The sequence below is a fragment of the Varanus komodoensis genome, unplaced genomic scaffold (genome assembly GCF_004798865.1).
Source record: "Varanus komodoensis strain SLA01 unplaced genomic scaffold, ASM479886v1 scaffold1, whole genome shotgun sequence".
In the NCBI taxonomy this organism is placed as follows: domain Eukaryota; kingdom Metazoa; phylum Chordata; class Lepidosauria; order Squamata; family Varanidae; genus Varanus; species Varanus komodoensis.
Window position 1 is genome coordinate 36,774,450 of NW_025335268.1, and position 21,830 is coordinate 36,796,279.

At 37.4% G+C, this 21,830-nt stretch overlaps 1 protein-coding gene across 7 annotated transcripts in view; it reads right to left on the reverse strand.

Moving 5' to 3' along the window:
* Positions 1-21,830, reverse strand: part of SCAF8 (SR-related CTD associated factor 8) — a 214,854-nt gene that overhangs the window by 131,994 nt on the left and 61,030 nt on the right. For 4 of the 7 annotated variants that reach the window (XM_044422372.1, XM_044422403.1, XM_044422396.1 and 1 more), the window contains 6 exons: positions 21,289-21,445; positions 20,479-20,612; positions 19,818-19,962; positions 19,403-19,456; positions 17,886-18,098; positions 14,090-16,966 (listed from right to left, as the gene is read on the reverse strand). In XM_044422372.1, the coding sequence (XP_044278307.1) occupies positions 15,324-16,966; positions 17,886-18,098; positions 19,403-19,456; positions 19,818-19,962; positions 20,479-20,612; positions 21,289-21,445 (2,346 nt within the window). In that variant the 3' untranslated portion in view covers positions 14,090-15,323. Of the gene's footprint in view, positions 1-14,089; positions 16,967-17,885; positions 18,099-19,402; positions 19,457-19,817; positions 19,963-20,478; positions 20,613-21,288; positions 21,446-21,830 lie in introns of those variants that run through there. The other 3 variants (XM_044422388.1, XM_044422380.1, XM_044422364.1) reach the window with 1 other exon arrangement.

Below are 21,830 nucleotides of genomic sequence, written 5' to 3' on the forward strand. Positions count from 1 at the left end.
ATGAAACAGGATCCAGTTAGGGCTTGCAGACTAGAGAATAACTAGTACTGTCTGTTAACATCTTATTTCATTGGAGCTCGCACATGAAATTATTTCATTAAATGATTTAAAAATAGATAAATATTTTCCTCTGTTCTCACTCACAGAACTGGACCACCTGACTTTTCAGTGTAAAACCATTTCACCTTTTCTGAGCAATGCATCTAAAGCTTTGTCCTATCTGGATTCTTGAACGCCAGAAAAAATGCTGTTACTTCAGTGCACAACATGAAATGCTGGCACCTTAAATGGTTATGGGTTAACTCCAACATTGCATAAACAGACTTCCACTTGTGCAATTGTACATGGCCAAAATTGGATCCAACCGACTACAATCCAAAACATACTTACCAGAAAGTTTCAGATACTTCCATGTGAATAGGCTCAAGACTGAACTGTAACGAATGTATTGTGCTGTAAGCTTTTATAGGCAAGAACCTAACTGCCTAACCTACATCATATCACAATAAATCCACTAACAGTTAAAATGAGATTGCACAATTTACAACCCTGGAAGTAAATGGCGACCCAAATGCAATTTGTGGTTGGAAATCTGTACATTTCTGATTACTTATCTCACAAAAGAAGTATTTTTAATGCACACAATTAGAAATGTGCACATCCAACTCCGACCTTATCCCCAACCACAAGTTTCATTAATCACTCCTTCTTGCTTCTTTTACATTCACTTCCTCCAATAGCATCATCTATCTCCTTTGCTACTGCCTTTTGTTTTGTAAGAAAATCCATCATGAATTTTCACTGTGCTCTCTGGCCAGTGAAATCATCACTGCCATACCTGCCTATGGAGTGTGCACGATGCAGCCCTGGCACAGGACAGTCAAGTCAAGAGCCTCTGGGTCAAAAGGTTCTGGGTCTACAGCACTGAGACCCAGCTCAGTTGACTGAGTCATGGTTTGAGAAGCATCAACTATGTGGAGTTCAGAGTTTAATGAAAGCAAAACATGACCTGATCTACTTTATAAGGACGCATGACTAAAATGCCCCAGGTATTCCCTTGCAGAAATATTCACACCCTTGGACTTTTCCACACTTTGGTTTCTTACAATCTGGAATTGAAATGGATTTAGTTGGCATTATCACCATTTGATTTTCATAAGATATCAACATGGTGAAGCTGCAAACTGGCACTTCTGATTACATAAGTATTCACCTCGAGTCAATATTTGATAGAACCACCTTTGGCAGCAATTCCAGCTGTGAGTCTACTCTATTAAAACTCTTTCAGCTTTGTGCCTCTGACTCCCAAAATATTTGTACAAAACTGGCAAAACTGTGTTCCTGCTCTGTCAAGATGGAGACCACTGGTGAACAATTTTCAAGGCTTGCTACAGATTCTCAAGCATTGGGTTCTGGGCATTGATTGGGATTTTTAAAAAAATACTCAGCTTACTGTTTTTAAACCACTCCAGTGTATTTGGCTGTGTGTTTAAGTTGTTGCTCTCTTGGAAGGTAAAGCTCCTTTCCCATCCCAGGTCCCTTGCAGACTGAGAGAATCCGTCAAAGAAGTGCCCTGTATTTAGCTCCATCCATCTTGCCTGACCAGTTTTCAAGACCCTGGCAAGAAAAGCATCCCAACTTCATGCTAAAATTTCCATGCTTCTATCATGGGTATGGTGTTCTCTTTTCTTCTAAGAACAAAAGTGATCCATGATTCATGCTTAGAACCATCTCAGTGGCTCAAGAGCAACAAATGGCTTTTGAGCTCTCCTCCAATTGTTCTCATTTTGTTAAGGTAATGGGAAGTGCACAGCCCCCCGCCCCCCACTGGGTCAGCAAGCCAAGCATGAGGATCTTGTGGGCAGCAGCAGGGTTTCAAGCCTGCAGAGGCATTTCCCAGGGGGTCTGAGCTCCCCACTTGCCCATCTATCCTGATCTGAGCAACGTACACTATTGCGCTTGTCTCAGAGTGGCTGCATTCACACAAAATGACAAGCAACTCTCTGTGGTTACCATGGCTCAGTTTTTGACCATGATCTACCTTGCGGATAATCACGTGGTTTAATTTATTGGCATGCCCATCCTCCCAGCTCAGTTGTCCCACTGTGGACATGTATCTCACCAACCACTACATCTGAAATTCAATCCCAAGGTGGATCACTCACTGCCTATGTTCCCTCCCTCATCTTCAGTAGTGCACAGATAGAGTCTGGATGGCTTGGAACAGGTTCAGTGGATTTTGTGGTAGCTGCATACCAGGACTATGGAAACCATAATTCTGGTTTCAGACAACAAAACATGCCACTGAGGAATAGAATAAACTGCTGCTTCTTATCGTTGTTTCTAAATACCAAACTTATAATGGCAAAATATTACAGCTGGATTCAGACCACACAACAAAGAAATAATGGCAAAAAACCCACTATGGCTCCCATGTAGTCTGAACCAGCAGCAAGGTCAAAAATGCCAATTTTGATCTCAACAGATCAGAGTAATTTTTCCCGTATCTGCTGTCTCTCACATATCTTTTTGCAAACTCCAAATGGTCATTGATATGGGTTTGCTTCTTCTTGTCACTCTTCCATAAAGTCCAGGTTTGCAAAGCATCCAGGTGATAATTGTCTCCTGAACCGTTTCTTCCATCTCACCTGTGGATGTCTCCAGCTCCTTCAGAGTTACCATTGACATCTTTCTGACTAATGGCCAGTCACTGAGTTTGATGGACAGTCTTCTTTAGAGAGATTTAGGTAGAGCCACATTCTTTCCATTTGCAGTAATGGATTTAACAGTGGTCCAGGGAATGTTGTTAGTTTGGGATATCTTTAACAACCCAACCACACCTTTATTCTGCAGTTGTTTTGATAGTTCCTTGGTCTTCATGATCCTGCTTGTTGCCATCCAAAATGTTTCTGGGGCTTCCAGAAACAAGCATATTTAATCTGAGATTATGTGGTACTCCGACTGCACACAGGCAGCCTCCATTCAATTATTTACAGTGTGTCACTTCCGGAGGCAGTGGGTTTCAACAGGCATGTAATATGTATGGGGACGGGGAGCAACTTATGAAACTGACAAGTATCAGTTGGCTTTGTTTACTTAACTCTTGTGCCACAAGAAAAACATTTTACGCCTTCCCATTGATGAGTACCTGGTGTACATCAAGTGGTAATGATGCCAATTCACTCCACTTTAATTTCAGGTTGTGCACAACAAAATGTGGAAGAGTCAAAGGGGAAAGAATATTTGCAAGGCACTGTAGATCAAACCAGGATCCTTCTCCATCAACAACATCTTAATTAATTTCCTGACAAAATTAATTATTTTATTATTCTGATAAAATAATTGTATTTTATTATTCTGATACAAGGAATAAAAAAAGTCTAATTTGAATCCCTGGCGCTGGTCTTAAGCCCTGAAACATTTGTCAAGCACAAGCAGGCCATCTGGGGTCATCCAAATATTTTGGATACAAATCCCATAATCCCAGACCTGTGGCAGATGGGAATTGTAGTTCAAAGCAACTGGAGGGACAGTGAGAATTGTAGTCCTATACATCTGGAGGGCATCAGGTTGGGGGAAAGCTGTTGCTTACAATACTGAACTAGGTAGATTAACAGTCAGGCTCGGTATAGGGGAATTTCCTGTGTTCCTAGGTCTGAACCTAACTAGGTTGATGAGAATTTTCTCCTTTCATAACATTAAATGTGATAGCAGAGAATCCCCTAAACAAATAAAATTTAGGGAAGTATAAAAGCTGCATTGGGAAGGGGTGGCTTGAAAAGCCCTGCTATGCTTGATAAATGCTACATCCATCTTTTGAACTATTTTTATCAAAATTATGAACACAACGAAAACATCTTTTGGAATTTGGTGGACTAGAATATCCAACAAAGTAACATGAATGGTGCCACAATAAGAACAATATTGGGATATATTTATGAAATGTGTGTTATCACAACTCATCTATGATCATGATCATGAACCCCTGAAAGGGTTAGAGATCATCCAGAGACATGTGTGAAAGTATTTCATGTCAATCCCACAAAAAGAAAATTATATGACTTTATCAATCCGTTAGAATAGCTTGGATACTGGCACTTTAAGAGACCTGAATTTTCAAAAGACAACTTTATTGAAGAAATATCTACATCCCAAAATGTAAGGATATGTCACAGGAGGCAGATATCTCACTACATGAGCAGAAAATGCTTCCATTCACACAAGCAGGGGATCCCCCAGTTTCTACATATACCCCTTTCCAGCTGCACATAGCAGTCTGAAGGACCTGGGAACTTCTAGAGGATCTTTCCAGGGTCTAGGTGGCTACAGCAGGAAGGAGGCAGGAAGGTCATATTGTGCAAGTGAAACTCTGTGCTACTTTCTATCCATGCCAAGAAAACAAACAAACGTTAGTGACAGGGCCAGCCAGGTAGGCCCCAGGATAGATTTAGGATCACAGTGAGTCTTGTCTTCTCCATCCTTAAGAGTCCTAAATGACTAGAATAGATTTTAGGGTTTAACTGGGTTTTTAAGGGTTTTAATTGTTGGGAATTGCCTGGCTAGTATTCACTATTGCTCAGTATAGAAATACAACAAATAAATAAAGAAAATCATGTTCTGTCTCTAGAGAAGACTGTCAGTAGAAGGAAGAAGCAGCGCATGTAAGGATAAAACCACTATCCCTAACCTACATGTGGACTCTCAGGAACTGGGCTGAACGTAAGTAGATTGGGACCACAAGGGGTAAATGCTATTTGCTATTCAGAGGAACTGGTGAAACACTTTAAACAATTCAATTGTGTCTCTGTATATTTTGTAATTTTTTACAAAACCTATTTGGCAAATGGATCCTGAGCACTGTGCTCAAACTTTTGTCTTCATGAAATGTATCTGTGTCCAAAGACTGTTGTTTAAAGGAGTTCTAATGTTTGTTGTCTTGCTGCAGCTGCCATTAAGCATTAGAAACTTGTTATGATTGTGAGTTCTGCCATGTCACAGTAAGTTCAACCTTAGTTCTTTTTTTATAAATTAGATTTTGTGTTTTCGTTTATTAAGGGTGGGACTTCTAAGGTGTAAGATATTGAGATTAAGCTATGAAAGTGTTTGCATTCATCTCTCCTTCTTGCTTCTTTTACATTCACTTCCTCCAATAGCATCTTCTTGAAAAGTAACAAACACACAATCTTAGAACATATCTCTTCAATGAAGCTGTGATCATGTAATAGAACCAAATATTTATATGTATTTTGAAATTTCTCTTGACATAAAGATTTCATTTTTCTACTGCTAAACTTGCATTTCTATTTTTGATCCTATTTTTTAAAAAAAATACTTTCTTACCCCCTTCACCAACCTGTGCTTCTTATTTATTAACAGGAGCATACTATTTTAGCAAACAGAAAATTGTATCATAAAAGTATGAAAAGGCAATTATGGGAAAATGATGCAGCAACTATATTTTCAGAAGCAATTCAAAACTTACGAATTGCTTCTGATATGACTTTTTGGCCATATTAGAGGCCATTTTCTCCTAAGAAATGACAATTTACTGCACACTTAAATCTGATTATAATGCTAGGCTATGTTCATAGTGAGTGGAAGGAAGGATATGAAAGTACGAGAAAGCATGTACTATTTCTTGGCTGCATATCAAGCTTTTTTCTAAATCCCTCAAGTACAACACAGCTAAGCTCTTCTATTTTTAGCCAGATATTGTACAGGTGGACTGAGTATAATCTGTGTTTAGATTGCTGAAGGAGCGTTATAATTAGAAGTGTGCTGAGCACTATTCTGTTTCCATTTTCAATAGTGAAAGTAGTGCTGGGGTGGGGAGGTAAAGGAACAGTCATTTCCTTTATCTGTGCATATTTTCTCTTTTTTTCTGTTCACTGCTGCTTGGCTTTCTAATCTGTGGCCGCTTCAGCACAATTTTTGATCAGCAAGGTGTTCTTTCCCTTCTAGAGATATCACATCCAATTAGGATTCATTTAATTACCATGATTAATGAATTAGACTTGATTAATTATACTTAATATGAATTGATGAGGACAAGATGCCTATATATATATGATCAATCAGATGCCCTCACAATCCATGGCTCCAGGCTACTTAAGGCTAGTCAGTATGTCTTGAGTGGGTGTGCTCATGGTATCCTTAATGCTTGTTGTGTGAAGGAGTGTTGCCTGACATTTTTAAGGTGGTTTGAGTGAAACCACTTCTAAAGAGGTCCACATGGATCCAAAGATTAGTGACAACTATCACCCAGCTGCAAACAAGTTCTCTGGGTTTAGCATTTATAAATGTTAAAAATAAACAAACACACCAGTTTCAGAAAACATGAATGAGAGTGTTATGGTGAGGCAACTGCAGGCATTCTTGCATGAAACTGATTATCTAGACTCTTTTAGTTTAGGTTAAGGCCTGGTTTTGGGACCAATGGGACTTTGCTTGCCCTATTAGATGATCTTTACTGAAAGAGAGAAAGAGTGCAATCTCTTTTCTTAATGTCTCTGCTTTTGACAATCATGTCATCTTAGATTGGCTTTATTGGGTGCACACTGGGGGCACTTTACTTCAGGTCACAGAGAGTCGAACTGTGGGAGTACTTCTCCGCTTCTTGGCACTTCTGTTACCTGATAATACCGTGCATTATTTTATCCCCAGTACTAGTCAACAAATAATATGACGCCATTGAGATACAAGCGTATGAAACAAAAAGCATGTGATACTCAGCTCTATCTCTCTACAGCCCCTGAATCAAGTATGGCCATGCAGAACAAGGATGCTTGGATGAAATCATGTTCTGGATGAGAACCAATAAGCCGCATTTGGATCTTGCCAAGGTGGAATTGCTATGGGTCACAAATCGCTCTGCTGCCAGTTCTGGCTGAAGGTACACTCCCCCTGAAGAAACAAGGGCATCGTCTGGGATGTTCATATTTGTCACTTGAGCCTAGGAGTGTGTGAAGCTGGAGAAAGGAATGCTCTACTAAGAAACTAACAAATCAGCTGGAGACCCTAAAGAATATACAGTGGGCACAGATAGCAGCCATATGCTAAGCATAAAAGAAGATAAGTGAATCTATTGATATATTTTTTAAAACCTCCCAATTCTATACCACCCTAGTGTTTCAGTTGCATCCACATCCATTTTCATGAGTGATTTGACTACTCCTATTGGTCAACTCAACACTTGGGAACAAATGACATGGCTATTCTATCAATTTGCATTGTCTAATCAATTGCAGTTCCTTACTGCCTAGGTCCTTGTCACGTGTCTTCTGATAATCTTCGGCTTAAGAGGCAATAGTGGGTCCTTGTAGCAAATTTTCCCTGAGTGTGAAAAAATTGGGCAGCAGGTGATATGAATGAGCTTTAGCTGAAAACTAGTGTAGACAATTCTGGGTTAGATGAACCATTGCTCCGACTCCGTATAAGGCAGCTTTTGCAGTTCCAATATGCTGATTATAAGGAAGCATGCACATGGGAGGGGTTACAGATGCTACAGCCAGTCTTCCTGGGAAGACAGGTACTTCTGTTGGGTATGACTGAAAAATCAAGTTGCATGTGACCGAACACAGAATTACGTGCCCCTAGTAGAAGACAAATGGAAGAAAACAAGGCTGGAAAAGGTTTAACCTTTTCTAAAGCAGACATTTTGGATTCACAGAGTGTATTATTTCTCACAGTATCCTAAAAAAAATACATAATGGCACTGTATGGTGTAGACTTTAATGCAATGCTTTCCCACTGGATCAGTAATGTATAGATGATGTATACATGGAATTTACATATCTTACTTCCACCAATGGTACTTCGTAGCTGAATGACCATCAGTTTGGAAGTAAAATGGGGCCACTCAAAATAAGTTAGCAGTTTTTACATTCCCATTCTTCAATTATTCCCATGTATATTGACTTGCAGTTTAAGAGATTGTTAAAAAAGGTCCTGAGCAAATCTAGGACATCCAAAATGCTGAGGCCAAAAGTAAGAAAATACTAAGTAACTCAGGCCAACTCATTTCTACTGAGGAAACTACAGTTCATAAGATATAATGTTCAGCTGTTGCCTCTTTCTTACCCTCTTACCCACCACTGGTAATCTTGTTTGATGCATGTGGATCTCTTTTAAAACTTTCTTCCTGACCCGTTTGCTGTCAATATTGTCACAATATTCATGGGACTGACCAGATCCTGATAACTTATTCTGACAAGACTGTTTAAGGCTTGGTTGCTTGAAGAAGGCAGAAATAAATAGCAGGCAAAGAGGTGGGCTACAACTGCTGCATGTGTATTCACTCTCTGTAACTGATAGCTAGTCAGATCTCTAAGCTGCCATATGCTCTGTAAAAACCTGAAATTAATAGTATACACATGAACTTATTTGCATGAGTTTAGATGCAATTTTTAAAATTACTGCTGCATATTTTAGATAAAAAGCAATAATTTTTGGCCACATTAAAGCAAGCAAACACCATTTCAAGCTAATGCATTGAAGAATACTGTATTTTGAGGTCTAACAACAAAAGCCTTCATTCCTCAAACTGTTATTTCAAATAATGTCAGGAATTATTGGAGTAGGACTGACATTTTTGTTAGAGAGATTAGAGAGATGACAAATATTGGTTTCCAGGAAAGCATATTATTGGTGGTAGCCAAATATTAATATGCCCTGCTTTATTTGCTAAAATAAGTTTCTTTATCCTCAACAAAGTCTACATCAGCTTAGTCTTTCACAGCAGTTAGAGGAAAGCCAAGCTATGTTCAATAGCATTGATGCTATGGGCCTTCAGTATCTAATATTTAATTAATTATCACAACAATACATGACTTCCTCTGTTACAGTTTTCCAGATCTTGCTATGTACAACCATACAAACTGATATTCTTAATAAAAGATTTTTTAAAATGTTGTCTCATTTGTATCCCATCCTTCCTCAGACAAGCTCAGAGTTGTGCTTTAGTCTCTCAAGAAGCCTTCTGAAGTAAGTCAGCCTGAGGGATACTGATTTGCTCAGTATGAATGAGGATTTCCATCTGTGTTTTTCTTAATGAATGCAACAGTGCATATGTATAATACCCACATTCAACACATTGCGAGCTCAAATAACTTTCCTTCCAAATATTCAAAATCTCATGCACAACACAATGTTCTATCTTTAAGCACATACATAAACAAGAACCCTAGTGGGACATATATGGCTATTTGCTGCCTCCAAGATCAGAGACAATATGTCTGTGTATACCAGTTGTTGGGGAACACAATGGAAGGCTGCTGTTGCACTCCTGCCCTACTTCTGGTTTCTCACAGGCACATGATAGGCCACTGCATCAACGGACTACTGGATGAGCTGGGCCCTTTGAGTGGTCTAGCATGCCTGTTCTGTTCAAAAGCAGAAAGGTATTAAGTTAATGCTGATTACTGTATCTGCCTTTTAACTGTCAATTCATTGCATACATTAAGACACCATTAGTTTAGAAATGAAATTCAGATACCGACTTTTTGTTTCAATTCCACATTATATCTAACTTTGAATCACGGATTACCAAACTTGCTATTTGGTACCCCTCTCCTTTAATTTATGATGGGCTTGTTCAACTGCAAATAAATGTAAAACTCTGTACCAGTATATTCTGCTTAGAATAGGTTAGACCTTCAGTATGTTCTACTTAATGCAGGACTACGGAGTTATATTTGCTTTTCTAGCTAGGTATGGGTGAATCTGTCAAACTCAATCTTGTTCAGGTCCTTAGTTTTCTATCACCAGGTTCATTTGATCCTGGTTCCTGTAAGCCACTTTCCCTGCCCCCATACAGATATGCATATGTATTTTTTTGCACATTTTCCTAAAGTATGCATTTTTGAACCAATGCGCCCACTGACTAAAGCATGTTTGTGTACATTTTTTTTTAAAAAGCACACATTTTTCCCATGTACACATGTTGGGCATGTTTTGTTTTGTGAGATGCATTACAAACTGTAAAATACACAGATTTTGTGTTTGGGCCTCTTGATTTCTAGAAGATAGAAACTGGGTGATCTCACATTAAAATGTGAAGCCAATGGATTTTCTCACTCATTCCATCCATTCGATCTTAGAGCAATTTATCTGATCCATTAGAAAGATAAGTAAAATATCAGATAAGAGCAACCCACATTCAGCATGTTTTCTCACCCTGTGATTGCACATTGCCTCATGGGGCATTAGCAACATTTACAATAAAAGCTATCTTAGAGACTTCTGAGCTTCAGGAAACAAATCTCTATTAAATGCTCTGGCAAAGGGGAAGTTTATTAAGACATGGGAACTTATGACCTAGGTGTACTATGTATTCAGGTTTATCTGAGTGCATTATTCCTTCCCAAATCCCTGTGGCCACCCTCATTTCACATATTCAGCTTTTCTTTGCTCCAAAATCCCCTTGCAAGTCAAGGTAGAAGAGGAAGGTAATTGCAAAAAAAAAAAAAAAAAAAAATCCCATCAGTATGTTCAGACCACCTTTTTAATTCTAACTTTAGAATTTCTATGTTGAGCAATGTGGTAGAACTGAAAAACTGAGCTGTTACAAATGAGACAGAGAATTTCAAAGAATCTTCCATGCTAGCATGATAAACTTGTCATCTGTTGTCATTTTCAGTTTCCAAGTCTTTTCATGGTTGGACATAATTTCCAGCAGTGTAAAGGTTGATTGCCACTGGCCTCTGAGCATTCAAGCTGAGTCATTGAACTAAGTTACGCAAAGAGTAAGAGATTATATTTTGTTGAATGATATGTATTCAGCTGATCGTAAATCCAACTTTTTAGCACAGATTCTATGGCCTACTTCACACATTTTCAGATAGATTTTGCAATTTTCATATTTGCAACTTTTAAGGCGACACAAAAAGGATGTAGCTATACAAACACTAAGGAAGCAATCAATACCGAATTAAAGAAAGTTGGGATAATGGGATGAGCAGTTTAAAAAAAAAATAAAAATAATTTCATCATAGCTTGGATGTCAAGGGTTAACATACTCATAGTTCCTGCTCATTTGAGAAACTGTACATATACAAGCACATTCAAAATACAATCCCTGAACAAAATTAATCTTTGTAGGGAATAAATTTTTAAAAGTTGCAAAAACTCCAGGTACATGCCATACCCACCCACCATTATATTATTTCTTAAAATAGATTCAAGCCAGTTTGATTGAAAAGCAAACAAACACAACCTCTGGCCTCAAATGTCATTGAATTTCAAGGCTGCAATCCTATGTAAGTCCACTGAACTCAACTGATCCAGATATATTGGATCAGGCTATAAGAGAAACAACCATCTTCCCACTTACAACTGGCAAATAAAATAAATAGCAATAAATGGCAAAGCATTTGGATGATCTGCTAAAATAACTTACACATTTTTAAAAAGAATATTTTAGCATACTGATGATCTGTTTCATACTTTTGAAACAAAACTTCATGGGTGAAGAATACACTTTGAATATTTACATTACTGATTAAATCAAGGTATTTAAGTGTCCATGTTTTTACATGAATTACAGTATCTATATAAAATGCTCCTGATGGTTTATAGCTTTATGACTTGCAGTAGAATAAGAATTATGACAATCAGTTGCCTGTATTATTTATGTTCAAATGTTGTCACTGAAGTAGGATCAATTCTAATTGAGTTTACAGAATTTATTTTCTACCAATTTAGTTTCCTAATGAATTACAAAATACTTCATTAATTTCTTTTGAACTGACTGAAATTAGCATAGCAATTTAAGAAACTTCATGGCAGGGTATCAATCGATAGGACTATTGTAGACTTATTTATCTGATTAGTCTTTTGTATCATTTTATCAATTTGATAATTCCAATTATAAAACATATCAAAGATCAACAAGATTCAAAAATTAACACATTAAATCAATATGCCATTGCTGAAAGATACATATTTAAATGATTCCAACTAAGAACTGCCAGCTGGTTCAGGTTCCCATAGTTCTTGTTGCCAAAAGCAGAACAGTAGAACTGTAAAATAGCAAAATATATACTAACTGTGGGAATGAAGCAGAAGGAAAAGGGAAGAAGGAAAAAATGTTTTTCATGGCATTTCAGGATGCCTGCAAAGTACATCCTTAATCTCACTGAATAATCTGGGTGGAAATTTTTAGTTTGCTATTGAAGCCATTTAGTGATCTAATTATCAATTCCTCTTATTTGAAGTTATCAGCTGTAACTTCCTAAGGAAAGATAAAGGTAAAAGATCCAGATGCCGGATTTTTGGTTCTAGAAGTCCAGATTAATTTGACTTTAATAGATTAAGTGTTTCAATGAAAAAAGTACATATTTATGGCTAATAAGGAAAGTTTTTTTCCCATAATGCAATCCTAACTGGGGTCAGGGATCTACCATCTCATCCCAAGCTCTGCTTGTTTGCATCAGTCATGAGAAATGTATATGTATTGGGAGGAATTGCCAAAGCTTTTAAGCATGGCACATTTCAAACACTCCTCAAGCACAGTGAAGGGGAAATTAGCTATGTCACACTCATGAGTTTGCATGCTGGGGATCTAAAGTTGGATCTGATATGTTAAAGAACACTATTAGAAGTAAATTTCTTCCAACAGCACAGGACTGATAAAGTGGTCCACATGCTCATGGAGCTCCTCTTTGCTATAAAGCACCCCACCCCTACTTCCTCCCTCCAACTGCTCTGCCCCTTAGCTTCTTGTGTTCATGGGTTGCAATGCGTAACGTATGCCATTGCATATGAAATGATATTACTGTACATGTTTTTTAAATTAAAGATGTATAGATTCTATACAGTTACAGGATATTCTCTTTAAAGAAACAGTGATACCAGCAGGTGCTAGCTTAGTTATAGTACCACTTCAGGTCTTAAAAGTTCTGCAGAATTGCTTAACATTGCTAGCTACTTCGGCCAAACTATATATCAAGAATGCAACCCAACACAAATGCCTTTTCAGATAACGCCATTTCTAGTTGTAATATATAAAAACCACTTTCCTAAAGTAGGGAAAGGCAAAGATATTCAACCATTCAGCCTCTTACATTACTTCTGCTTAGAAAACAAAATCTCAGGTAGGCATTCTGGATCAAGCTAGTGTGTAAATAAGAGTAACCAGACTCCTGTACCTTGCTACAATTTGAAGATAAGAATCCAGTGAGCCTGATTCGAATGCACCAACCAGCCTATCAGGACAGTCTGGTTCCTGATATTTGATGTATAACTTACAATCAATAGTATTCTTGGTATTTAATGTACAGCTTACAAACAATAGTACATTAGGCTACTATTTAGGAATGAAGCATATAGGGATCAAGCTTCCACCTATACAGGGTAGCTACCCTTTCAAATAGTAATTACTAAGCTTCAATGAAATAAAAAGATACTGTGATACATTACTGGCAATAAATATGAACTCTTCCTATGGATTTCACATATTGAAACTCATTTCATATGAAAGAAATGTAACTTTGCAAAATCTGACAGATTAGTATTTTAATAAATAGCCCTCAAATGTTTGAATTAAAAACACTTATTTCATATATAAAATGTTAGTTGATCAAGGCATACACTGAGATTATTAGATTCTTTTACCAGGTTGTCTTGGGAGGACATATAAAACTGTAGAATTTTAGAATATGTTTTTTTAAATAAAAGAAACAAATGACTCTCAAAAACAGAGGTCCTAAAAACTTTTTTAGCACAAAGGATTAAATTTCAAGTGTAATTTTATCACATTTTTAGGAACTAGCCTGCACAGAGCTAAATGTATACATTTCTAGATGTATCACCCAATATTTAGGGGACCTGGCAACAAGACACCTGGATTTTTTTCCTGCTTAGCTCAAGAATACAGATGATGAACAGAGTATTAATCCTATAAAGTCTACTCAAAAGTAGACACTGAGCTCCATGAAATTACTCCCAGGTGGACTTATACACGACTGTAGCCTAAACTTATTTCTAACCCCCAAATAGCTAGTTATTTGTTATATACTAAAGTATTTTGTGCTTAAAGAGGCTGATTATGTTTTGGGAAACAACTGTGCACCAGATACTCACTGCAAGAAGATAATCATAAAGTATTTTAATGCTACCACTTTCTATCCAGAATACCAGAGGTATTACAAAAAAAGAATAATTCAAACATTTGCTTCATACATATCCACACTTTTAAAAATCCGAACCCTAAAATTTCACTGTACACCCTTCAGAGAATATCAGACTCCACCTTCTAAAGTAATAAGAATTTAGTAGAGCAAGTATTAATTTGATTTAAACTGTCACATTAGCTTCTAAAATTTCTTGCTACCTAAAGAAGGTGAAAGACAAAAAAATCATTTTATAACCTAATTCCATTTCAGTTTTATTTAACTGTCTACATTATTCTGTGAGTGTGTGCACACACACTATCACACACAGAAACAGTGGTATCTACATACAGTGTTACACAAATATTTACATACATATGTTATACACAAACTAATGTGTTTCCATGATTTTTTTAGTAGAAAGGCATATGCTTTTGTAGCATATTTAATTGTTGCACTGGTCTTACAAGAGTGCTATAAACCTTTTGCAACAATTAGCTAAAGCAGAATTCATCCAGGATTTTATAGATTGTATATAAAAAATACAATACCTAGAATGCTTATCAAACAAATAATGCTTTATTGGCATCTAAAAAAACATTAAAACGTATGTTTTCAATTTTTTAACCCACTGCAGTACGAGAAACAAATCACGGACACTTACTTTTGAGAAACAGAGACTATATTGCAGAAATTTCAAGAACACACAATCTCTGTATTACTTATGTTCCTTTTGTTTTTTCTTTTTTTTCTTTTTTGGCCAAACTGCAGGAACGTACAGTATCACAGCTCTGCCTATGCTTTAAAACTGCAGGAGCCTAAAAACCTGGACAATATACACCAGCACCTGTTTCCAAGAAGAACGATTTCTATGGCCAACCTAATACCAGTATCTAAAATTTCAATTTCTTCCATAGGAAGTCTTTGTTTTGTTTGACAAGCTGTTATTTATCCTTGTGAAGTAAAAGCAAGTGGGGCACATTTGCTTTTTGTCAGAAAATTTTGAAAAGAAAGTTTACCTACCATGTTCAAATTAAGAACAATATTCTATACAGGTCAGTTGTACAGCTATTTATGTGAAAGATGAACATGAACATTAGATTAACTTAATTCTGGCAGACAAAAGGGAACTACTAAGGTCCAGTCAGCCATTCATCTATTACAGAGAGAGATGACAACTTTACAAAAGGTATCTTTTTACCTACTGAGTGATGATTATGTCCCCTCAGTTTCTGTGCTTTCTACCACTGGTTCACTTCCTAATTCAGCTTCTGTGTCACTCTTCTCTTTTTTTGTGTCACTTGAAGTTGTCAGCTTTTCATAAAGTTCCGATTCATCCTGTACTTGCACAGCAGATGGCTGACCCTCAGTCTCTGCATTTTCACCATTAACCTGGGGTACACTGTCAGCTTTTTGTTGAGAAGTGCCACCTTCAAAATATTCAAATACTCTTGAATGCGGAGGGGGTATCCAGTTGTTCTGTATTCTCTCTCTTCCATATCTGTTTCCATTAATTTCTCTGCCAAAATTAAAATCTCTATCATCCCTGTCCCTCTGCCTTTCCCAAGGTCTACGGCGGTCATCAAAGTCTCTGTGTGTATCCTGTTCAGGGCCCCTGTTCCAGCTAGGACCACTTCGACTTTCAAATCTGTAGTTTGTTTGTCGATACCTCTCTCGATCTTCCGGGAAGCCTTTAAGACCACCATATATAGGAAAAGCATGGTGCTCTCTTTCATCATAATCCCCTCTTTGTCCCCAGTGCTTATCTGAATTGAAAGCAAAATGGTCTCTCCTACCAAGGTTATCCATACCTGATCTACCAAAGTTCTCTCTTAAATCTAAATGTGGCCTGGCAAGATGTTCTCTTCCATCTACTGGAGGCCTTCCCAGACCCTCTCTTGGATCTAGTGGTGCCCTTCCAACAGAATCCCTAATATCCACTGAAGACGACCGATTAAGGTTCTCTCTACTTTCGACTGGAGGAAAACGGTAGTCTCTATCTCCTTCTTGCTGCATGCTGTCATCTCCAAGAGGCATTCTTTTATCAGGATTAGAAATATTATCAGCACTTTGCCTACCAGAAGGTCCAAATGGCCTCTCTGATTGAGTAAAAATATCTCCTGAAAGGAAAGGAGCTCTGGGTGGAGGAAGGGATGGATCAAGGATAGCTGGAGGAGGGATATTACGCTGTGGTGGTATTCCGGGCTGCAATAGAGGAAATCTTGGCCCAGGTGGCTGTGGCATTAGCCCTGAGCGGATATCTACTAGAGGCATTCCAGGCAATCTTTGACTAGTAATAGTTAAATGGGGTAGATTTTGAATTCCAGTGGGTGGCTGTAGTCCTAGAAGTCCAGAACCACTTGAAAGATTTGGTGGTGGTAATCCTAACAGTCCAGTACCACTTGATACAATTGGTGGCGGCAGTCCCAGAAGGCCAGAGTTGCTCGATGCAATGGGCGGCTGGAGTGCTGTCAAAAGCCCAGAACTACTTGACACAATGGGTGGCTGGATTCCTGACAAAAGCCCAGAGTTACTTGACACTATGGGAGGCTGAAGTCCCATTAGAAGGCTGGAGCTGCTTGAGACACTCATAGGCTGGAGTCCTGTCAGAAGCCCAGAGCTGCCTGAGACACTTGGAGGCTGTACACCTGTCAGGAGCCCAGAGCTGTTTGAAGCACTAGATGGCTGAACCCTTGGCAAAAGTCCAGAGCTGCTTGAGACACTGGGAGGCTGAACAAGCCCAGAATTACTTGAGACACTAGGCGGCTGCATTCCTCCAACAAGCCCAGAACTGGTTGAGACACTGGGTGGCTGCACTCCCCCAATAAGCGCAGAACTGCTTGAAACATCATCTTGAACTGAAAGGCAAAACCAAAAATTTAAATTAGCAGAAAAATGGTCAGTGTTTTCCTTTTAAAACAAGTTACCTGTGATGTGTGAACCTCTATTGGAAACCGTCCAACTCCAGTTAACAGAGTTGGATTAAAGTGAGGTCAGTATCTGTAGGTTGGTTTCTAATCACAATCAACTCTGGAAAAATATATGCAGCATCACAAATGGGACATGGTGTAGAAGGAATTTAACACTTTTCAAATGTTTTACCAGGAAGTTATACAGAACAACATCCAAAAGAAGAGAACCAAACTGTAAAATAGGATTTAACTGCCTCGGCTATTTGGGAAAATTAGAAAAAGAGAGTTCACATTTTTACTGTCATTCTGTGAGATAAAAATGCACTACAATGAAAATTGTACACAACACTGCTGTTGAAAAGGTCTCTGAAAGTTTAATGAAAGCAAAAATAAATAAATAAAATAAAAATGAAAGCCTCATGAAAATACTCAAATTGGTAAGGAGTGGGAGAAAGGAATTATCTTCCATTTGAGATATTAAGGCACTTGAGATAAATTGAACCCATACTTCTCTAGTAGAAAAGCAGTGAGATGCTTCTTGGTTTTAGCAATGTTAGTCAAGATCCGCAGTCCCACATGCTGCTTGGATGTTGGCATGTGTAACAAACAAGCAAATCTTCCTGTACATTCAAATATTTGATCTCCCACCTCAACCTCTACAGTACAGCAATACTTGCAACATATCAATAGAGCACCATTAGTCCCCCTTTTCAGAATATCCATATAAAGCTGGCACTTTGGTCTGTGCCAGCTTCATGAATAAAGTGCTATAGTACCACCTCACATGTCTGCTTAGCAGTAAGTTCCATTAAGGATTACTTTCATGTAAGTGAATACAGGTTTGCCATCTTATTGTTCTACATACCAGCTCTGCTTTCACTAGATGAAATTTGAAGATCTGCATGGTGAGATCCGTTTTCATCCAATTCAGTGTTGTTACTTGAAAGAGGAGTGAAGACACCTCCAGCAGATAATGTTGGAGTGGTAAGACTACTAGAAACAGTGCCCACTGGCAGAACAAGGCTGCTAAAATCTTTCATTGACTCTTGCGCAATTGGTAGTGAAGGCTGTACAAGAGCTGTAAAAACAAAATGCGTACATACACAATTCACACAATCAAGGGCTTATTACTGCACAATTCTAAGTATGTCTACTTGGAAATTAAGTTACAGTTTGTTCAATGTGGCTTACTTCTCAGGAGGTGTGTTCAGGAAGAACTCTACCCACAATACATAATTTTGACATACATATAGTTAAAATATTCATGACTTCCTTTCTCCCCAAAAGGGCTCCCCAGGGTGATAAAGAACTATAAAAGCAATTTCAAGTTAAAACAAAAACACAACAACCATCTTTAAAACATCCAGAGAATACAGCAATCTTTTTAAAATACAACTAAATTGTGCAACTGATATATAATAGAAAATCTGGTAATCGTAAGTAATAGATATAAATAACTAAATATTCTATTTACTAAGTCAACTCACCATGTATGGCCATACAAAATAATTTCACAGATAAACTTCAAGGAAATACAACTGAATTTATCAAAGCTCATAAGGATACGACTGAACAATTAATATTTTTCCTTACAAGCAAACTTGCATAGTGCTGCAACAAAAATAATTTGCTTTAGAACAAGCTATAGTAGGAGTTGGCAACAGATATATTTCCATTTTTCTGTGCCATTTATAATAGGCTGCAATCCAAACATATAAATATACAATGTACAAATTATTTCAAATTTTTCCTACTGCTAACTCCTTCCAATACACATACCCTAACTGTATTCTAACCCCCGCCCACACCAAATTTAAAGAGTTGTTTTATGGCTTGGTGCAGCTCCTGCTGACTAGTATGAGTGTGCTTTTTTTGGTCAGGGTGTTAGTTATGACAATTAATCAATAATTTGATAGTGCTTCTGTGCAGTAATTTCCTTGAAATTCCTTCGAAACCTTGGATAGACAGCCATTAATGAAAATTGTACATCTATTTCACTGCACACCAATGCTAAAGTGCAATTATTGGTAACACTTGTAGCTTAATGCATCACACAATAACATAAATATAAGTAATAATTACTTATGGCAGGTCCCTATTTTCCAGGAATAAACTGCATGAAAAGTGCTATTTGTAAAGGCCTGACCTTCCCATTCAGCAATTAGAGGGGATGCTACAGAAGCAAATTAGCACAAAATTCCAAACATAGCTAGAGTGTCATGAGCTTGTTGATTATGTCTAGTGGCCATCAGTTCTAGTGGATAAGCCTGAGCAACTAAGCACAAGTACCAATTACAAGGCTGGAATGTATTTATAAAAATATTTACACAGGCATAGACAGCAGTGTTTTACTGGAAACACGAAGGAAAGAAATTAACTTACAAGCTGGAACAACTGGTGGTGGAACAGGAGGTGGAACAGGAGGAGGCATATAACCTAGAGGAATCAGAGTAAATATAAATAGCCAACTCTAACAAAAAGTGTTCTGGAGACCTTATTTGTATCAAAGCACATTTCACTACCCTGAACTATGCACGAAAAATCAGTAAGTTTTAACTGCCTAATTAATATGAACTAGCTGCATCATTTACAATGAAATAAATGTTACATTTAAACAGTCCTATTCATGCTTTCTTTGAAGTAAGTCCCATTTAATTCAGTAGGGTTTACTGCAAAGTCAATGTGCACAAGGTTGTAACATGATTTCAATCTTTTAAAGTAAGTACAACACTCATAGCATATTAAACAGAAAATTAAACAAAAATACCAATGCATATAAATCAAAAAGGTAACTTACCAGGAGGTGGCTGTGAAGGATTAAAGCTTGCTCTCAAGAAGGGAGGTGGAGGAATTGCACTATAGCCAGGAGGAGGAACAGACATTGCAACAGGAAATGCTGGTGGGACTAAACTAACAGCTGGCACAGTTGGAGCTACAGGAATCTGAAAATAAAAGTTGTCCAGTTATCTTTAGTATTTGCAAAATCCAAGTAATTCAATAAAGGGTAAGCACAGCATCATTTTTATGATTACATGTATCTGGAAGCACTCCAGATAAGACAGAGGGAAATTCGTATCAGCTGAGTTTTCCTGTTTTGTTTGTCCTTAAAATCTGGTATTTCGTCAAAGCAGTAAAAAAAAAAAAAAAAAAAACTGATAAAAATTTATTTTTTTTTTTTTTAAAAATTTGTTTTTTTTAAAAAGATAAAAAAAAAAAAAAAAAAACACTGCTGAAAACTCATTATTTATTGTCTTAGCTATTCTATCTTTTCTAGACGTTTAGTGAATTCAAAAAAGATAGCCAAGCAATGGGAAAGTTGGAAAGTTGCAAGGTAAAGATGTTTTTCTGGACCCTGTGTAAAATTCTAAGAATGAGGCAGGATTATTCCATGACAAAAGTCTTATCTGAACACAGACATTGCATAAGAAAGCAGGGATACTATCAGGTACAACACTAACCTGTAACATAGTGACAGACTGTGTGTATGTTGATTCTGCTTGTGTTGTGACAGCAGTGGTCTTGTCAACTGTTGTACTCTGGGTTGTTTGCACAGGCTCTTTTACAGGCTCTGAACTTCTTGCAGTTTCCCATTCTAAAGAAACAGGATAGCAAAGTGTTATCAGTACTTCCTTGGGGAATTAGAAGCTACTTATTCACAATACCAGCTTAGAGACCTAATTCTTTGTAATGAGTGAAGGCTCTGAAAGATATACTCTGAAAAACTGGACAAGCACGGCCAATTTATAAAGCCCTTCAGGTAATTTACAGAGCAGCAGTCAACTAAGCAGAATGTTGTTTTGCATGCCCTTTCTCAACCTGATTTCAAACTCCTACACAAAATCAAAAGAAACTACAGTAACTTCCAACTAGGCATACCAAATTGTATGCATCTCCTCTCAGTGAAAGGCCAAAATGCCAAGTCTGTTTTTCTCTTTACTATTCTTCTATTATTTGAATGCAGTTTCAAGAAGTTATGACAAAACACATGTTGGTGACAATTATTATCAAGGCTCCAGAAGATATAATATGGGAAGTACAATCCTAAACAACATGTTTTATGGGTTTTATTTTTTAGTGAATGTGTTTAGATTGTCAAAGGGAGTAAGTCCCACTGAAATAAATGGAACTCCCTGAATGAGAGGAAGCAATACCTGTAAAAACCTGCCATTATCTTTCTACAGATACATTCAGCATCTTTGAATGCATTTTCATCTAGCAAAACATGAAAATGTGAAAATAAAGAGCTAATTACAAGGCACTTTCCTTACCACTATTTACTGTTTCCTGGTCAATCATGCCTCCTTCTGCAAAGCCATCTAAATCATCCAATTTAACTTTTTCCCAAGGTATATAGGAAACTCCAAGATCCACATCCCAAAATTGTTTGTATTCGGTTTTCACCCCTTTATTTAAAGCCCATGCAATCTGAAAATGAAATACAATTCAGCAGAAATGGAAATAAACAACAACAAGCATCTATACCAGGCACCATTGTTTTTGTCTATCTTCAAATATACTATCCAAAGGCCCATTTGCAACACAACACTATTTGCAAAATAACAGAAGTCACTGCTCCAAAGCTTGGCAACATATCCAAACTAAAGGTCATTTTCTTTATCTCATTATAACATAGTCTATGATTCTATAGTGCAATTTCTCCCCCTTGAGGATCATATTTTCTACAACTTCACTGAGACTATGTAACTTATGTAAGCACAAAGACTTTCAGCATTTGCTACTTTATGAAAATGGTTTTTTGCCTGTCTGAAATTCTCTTTCTACAGTTGATACTTCTGCCACCAACAGTAAA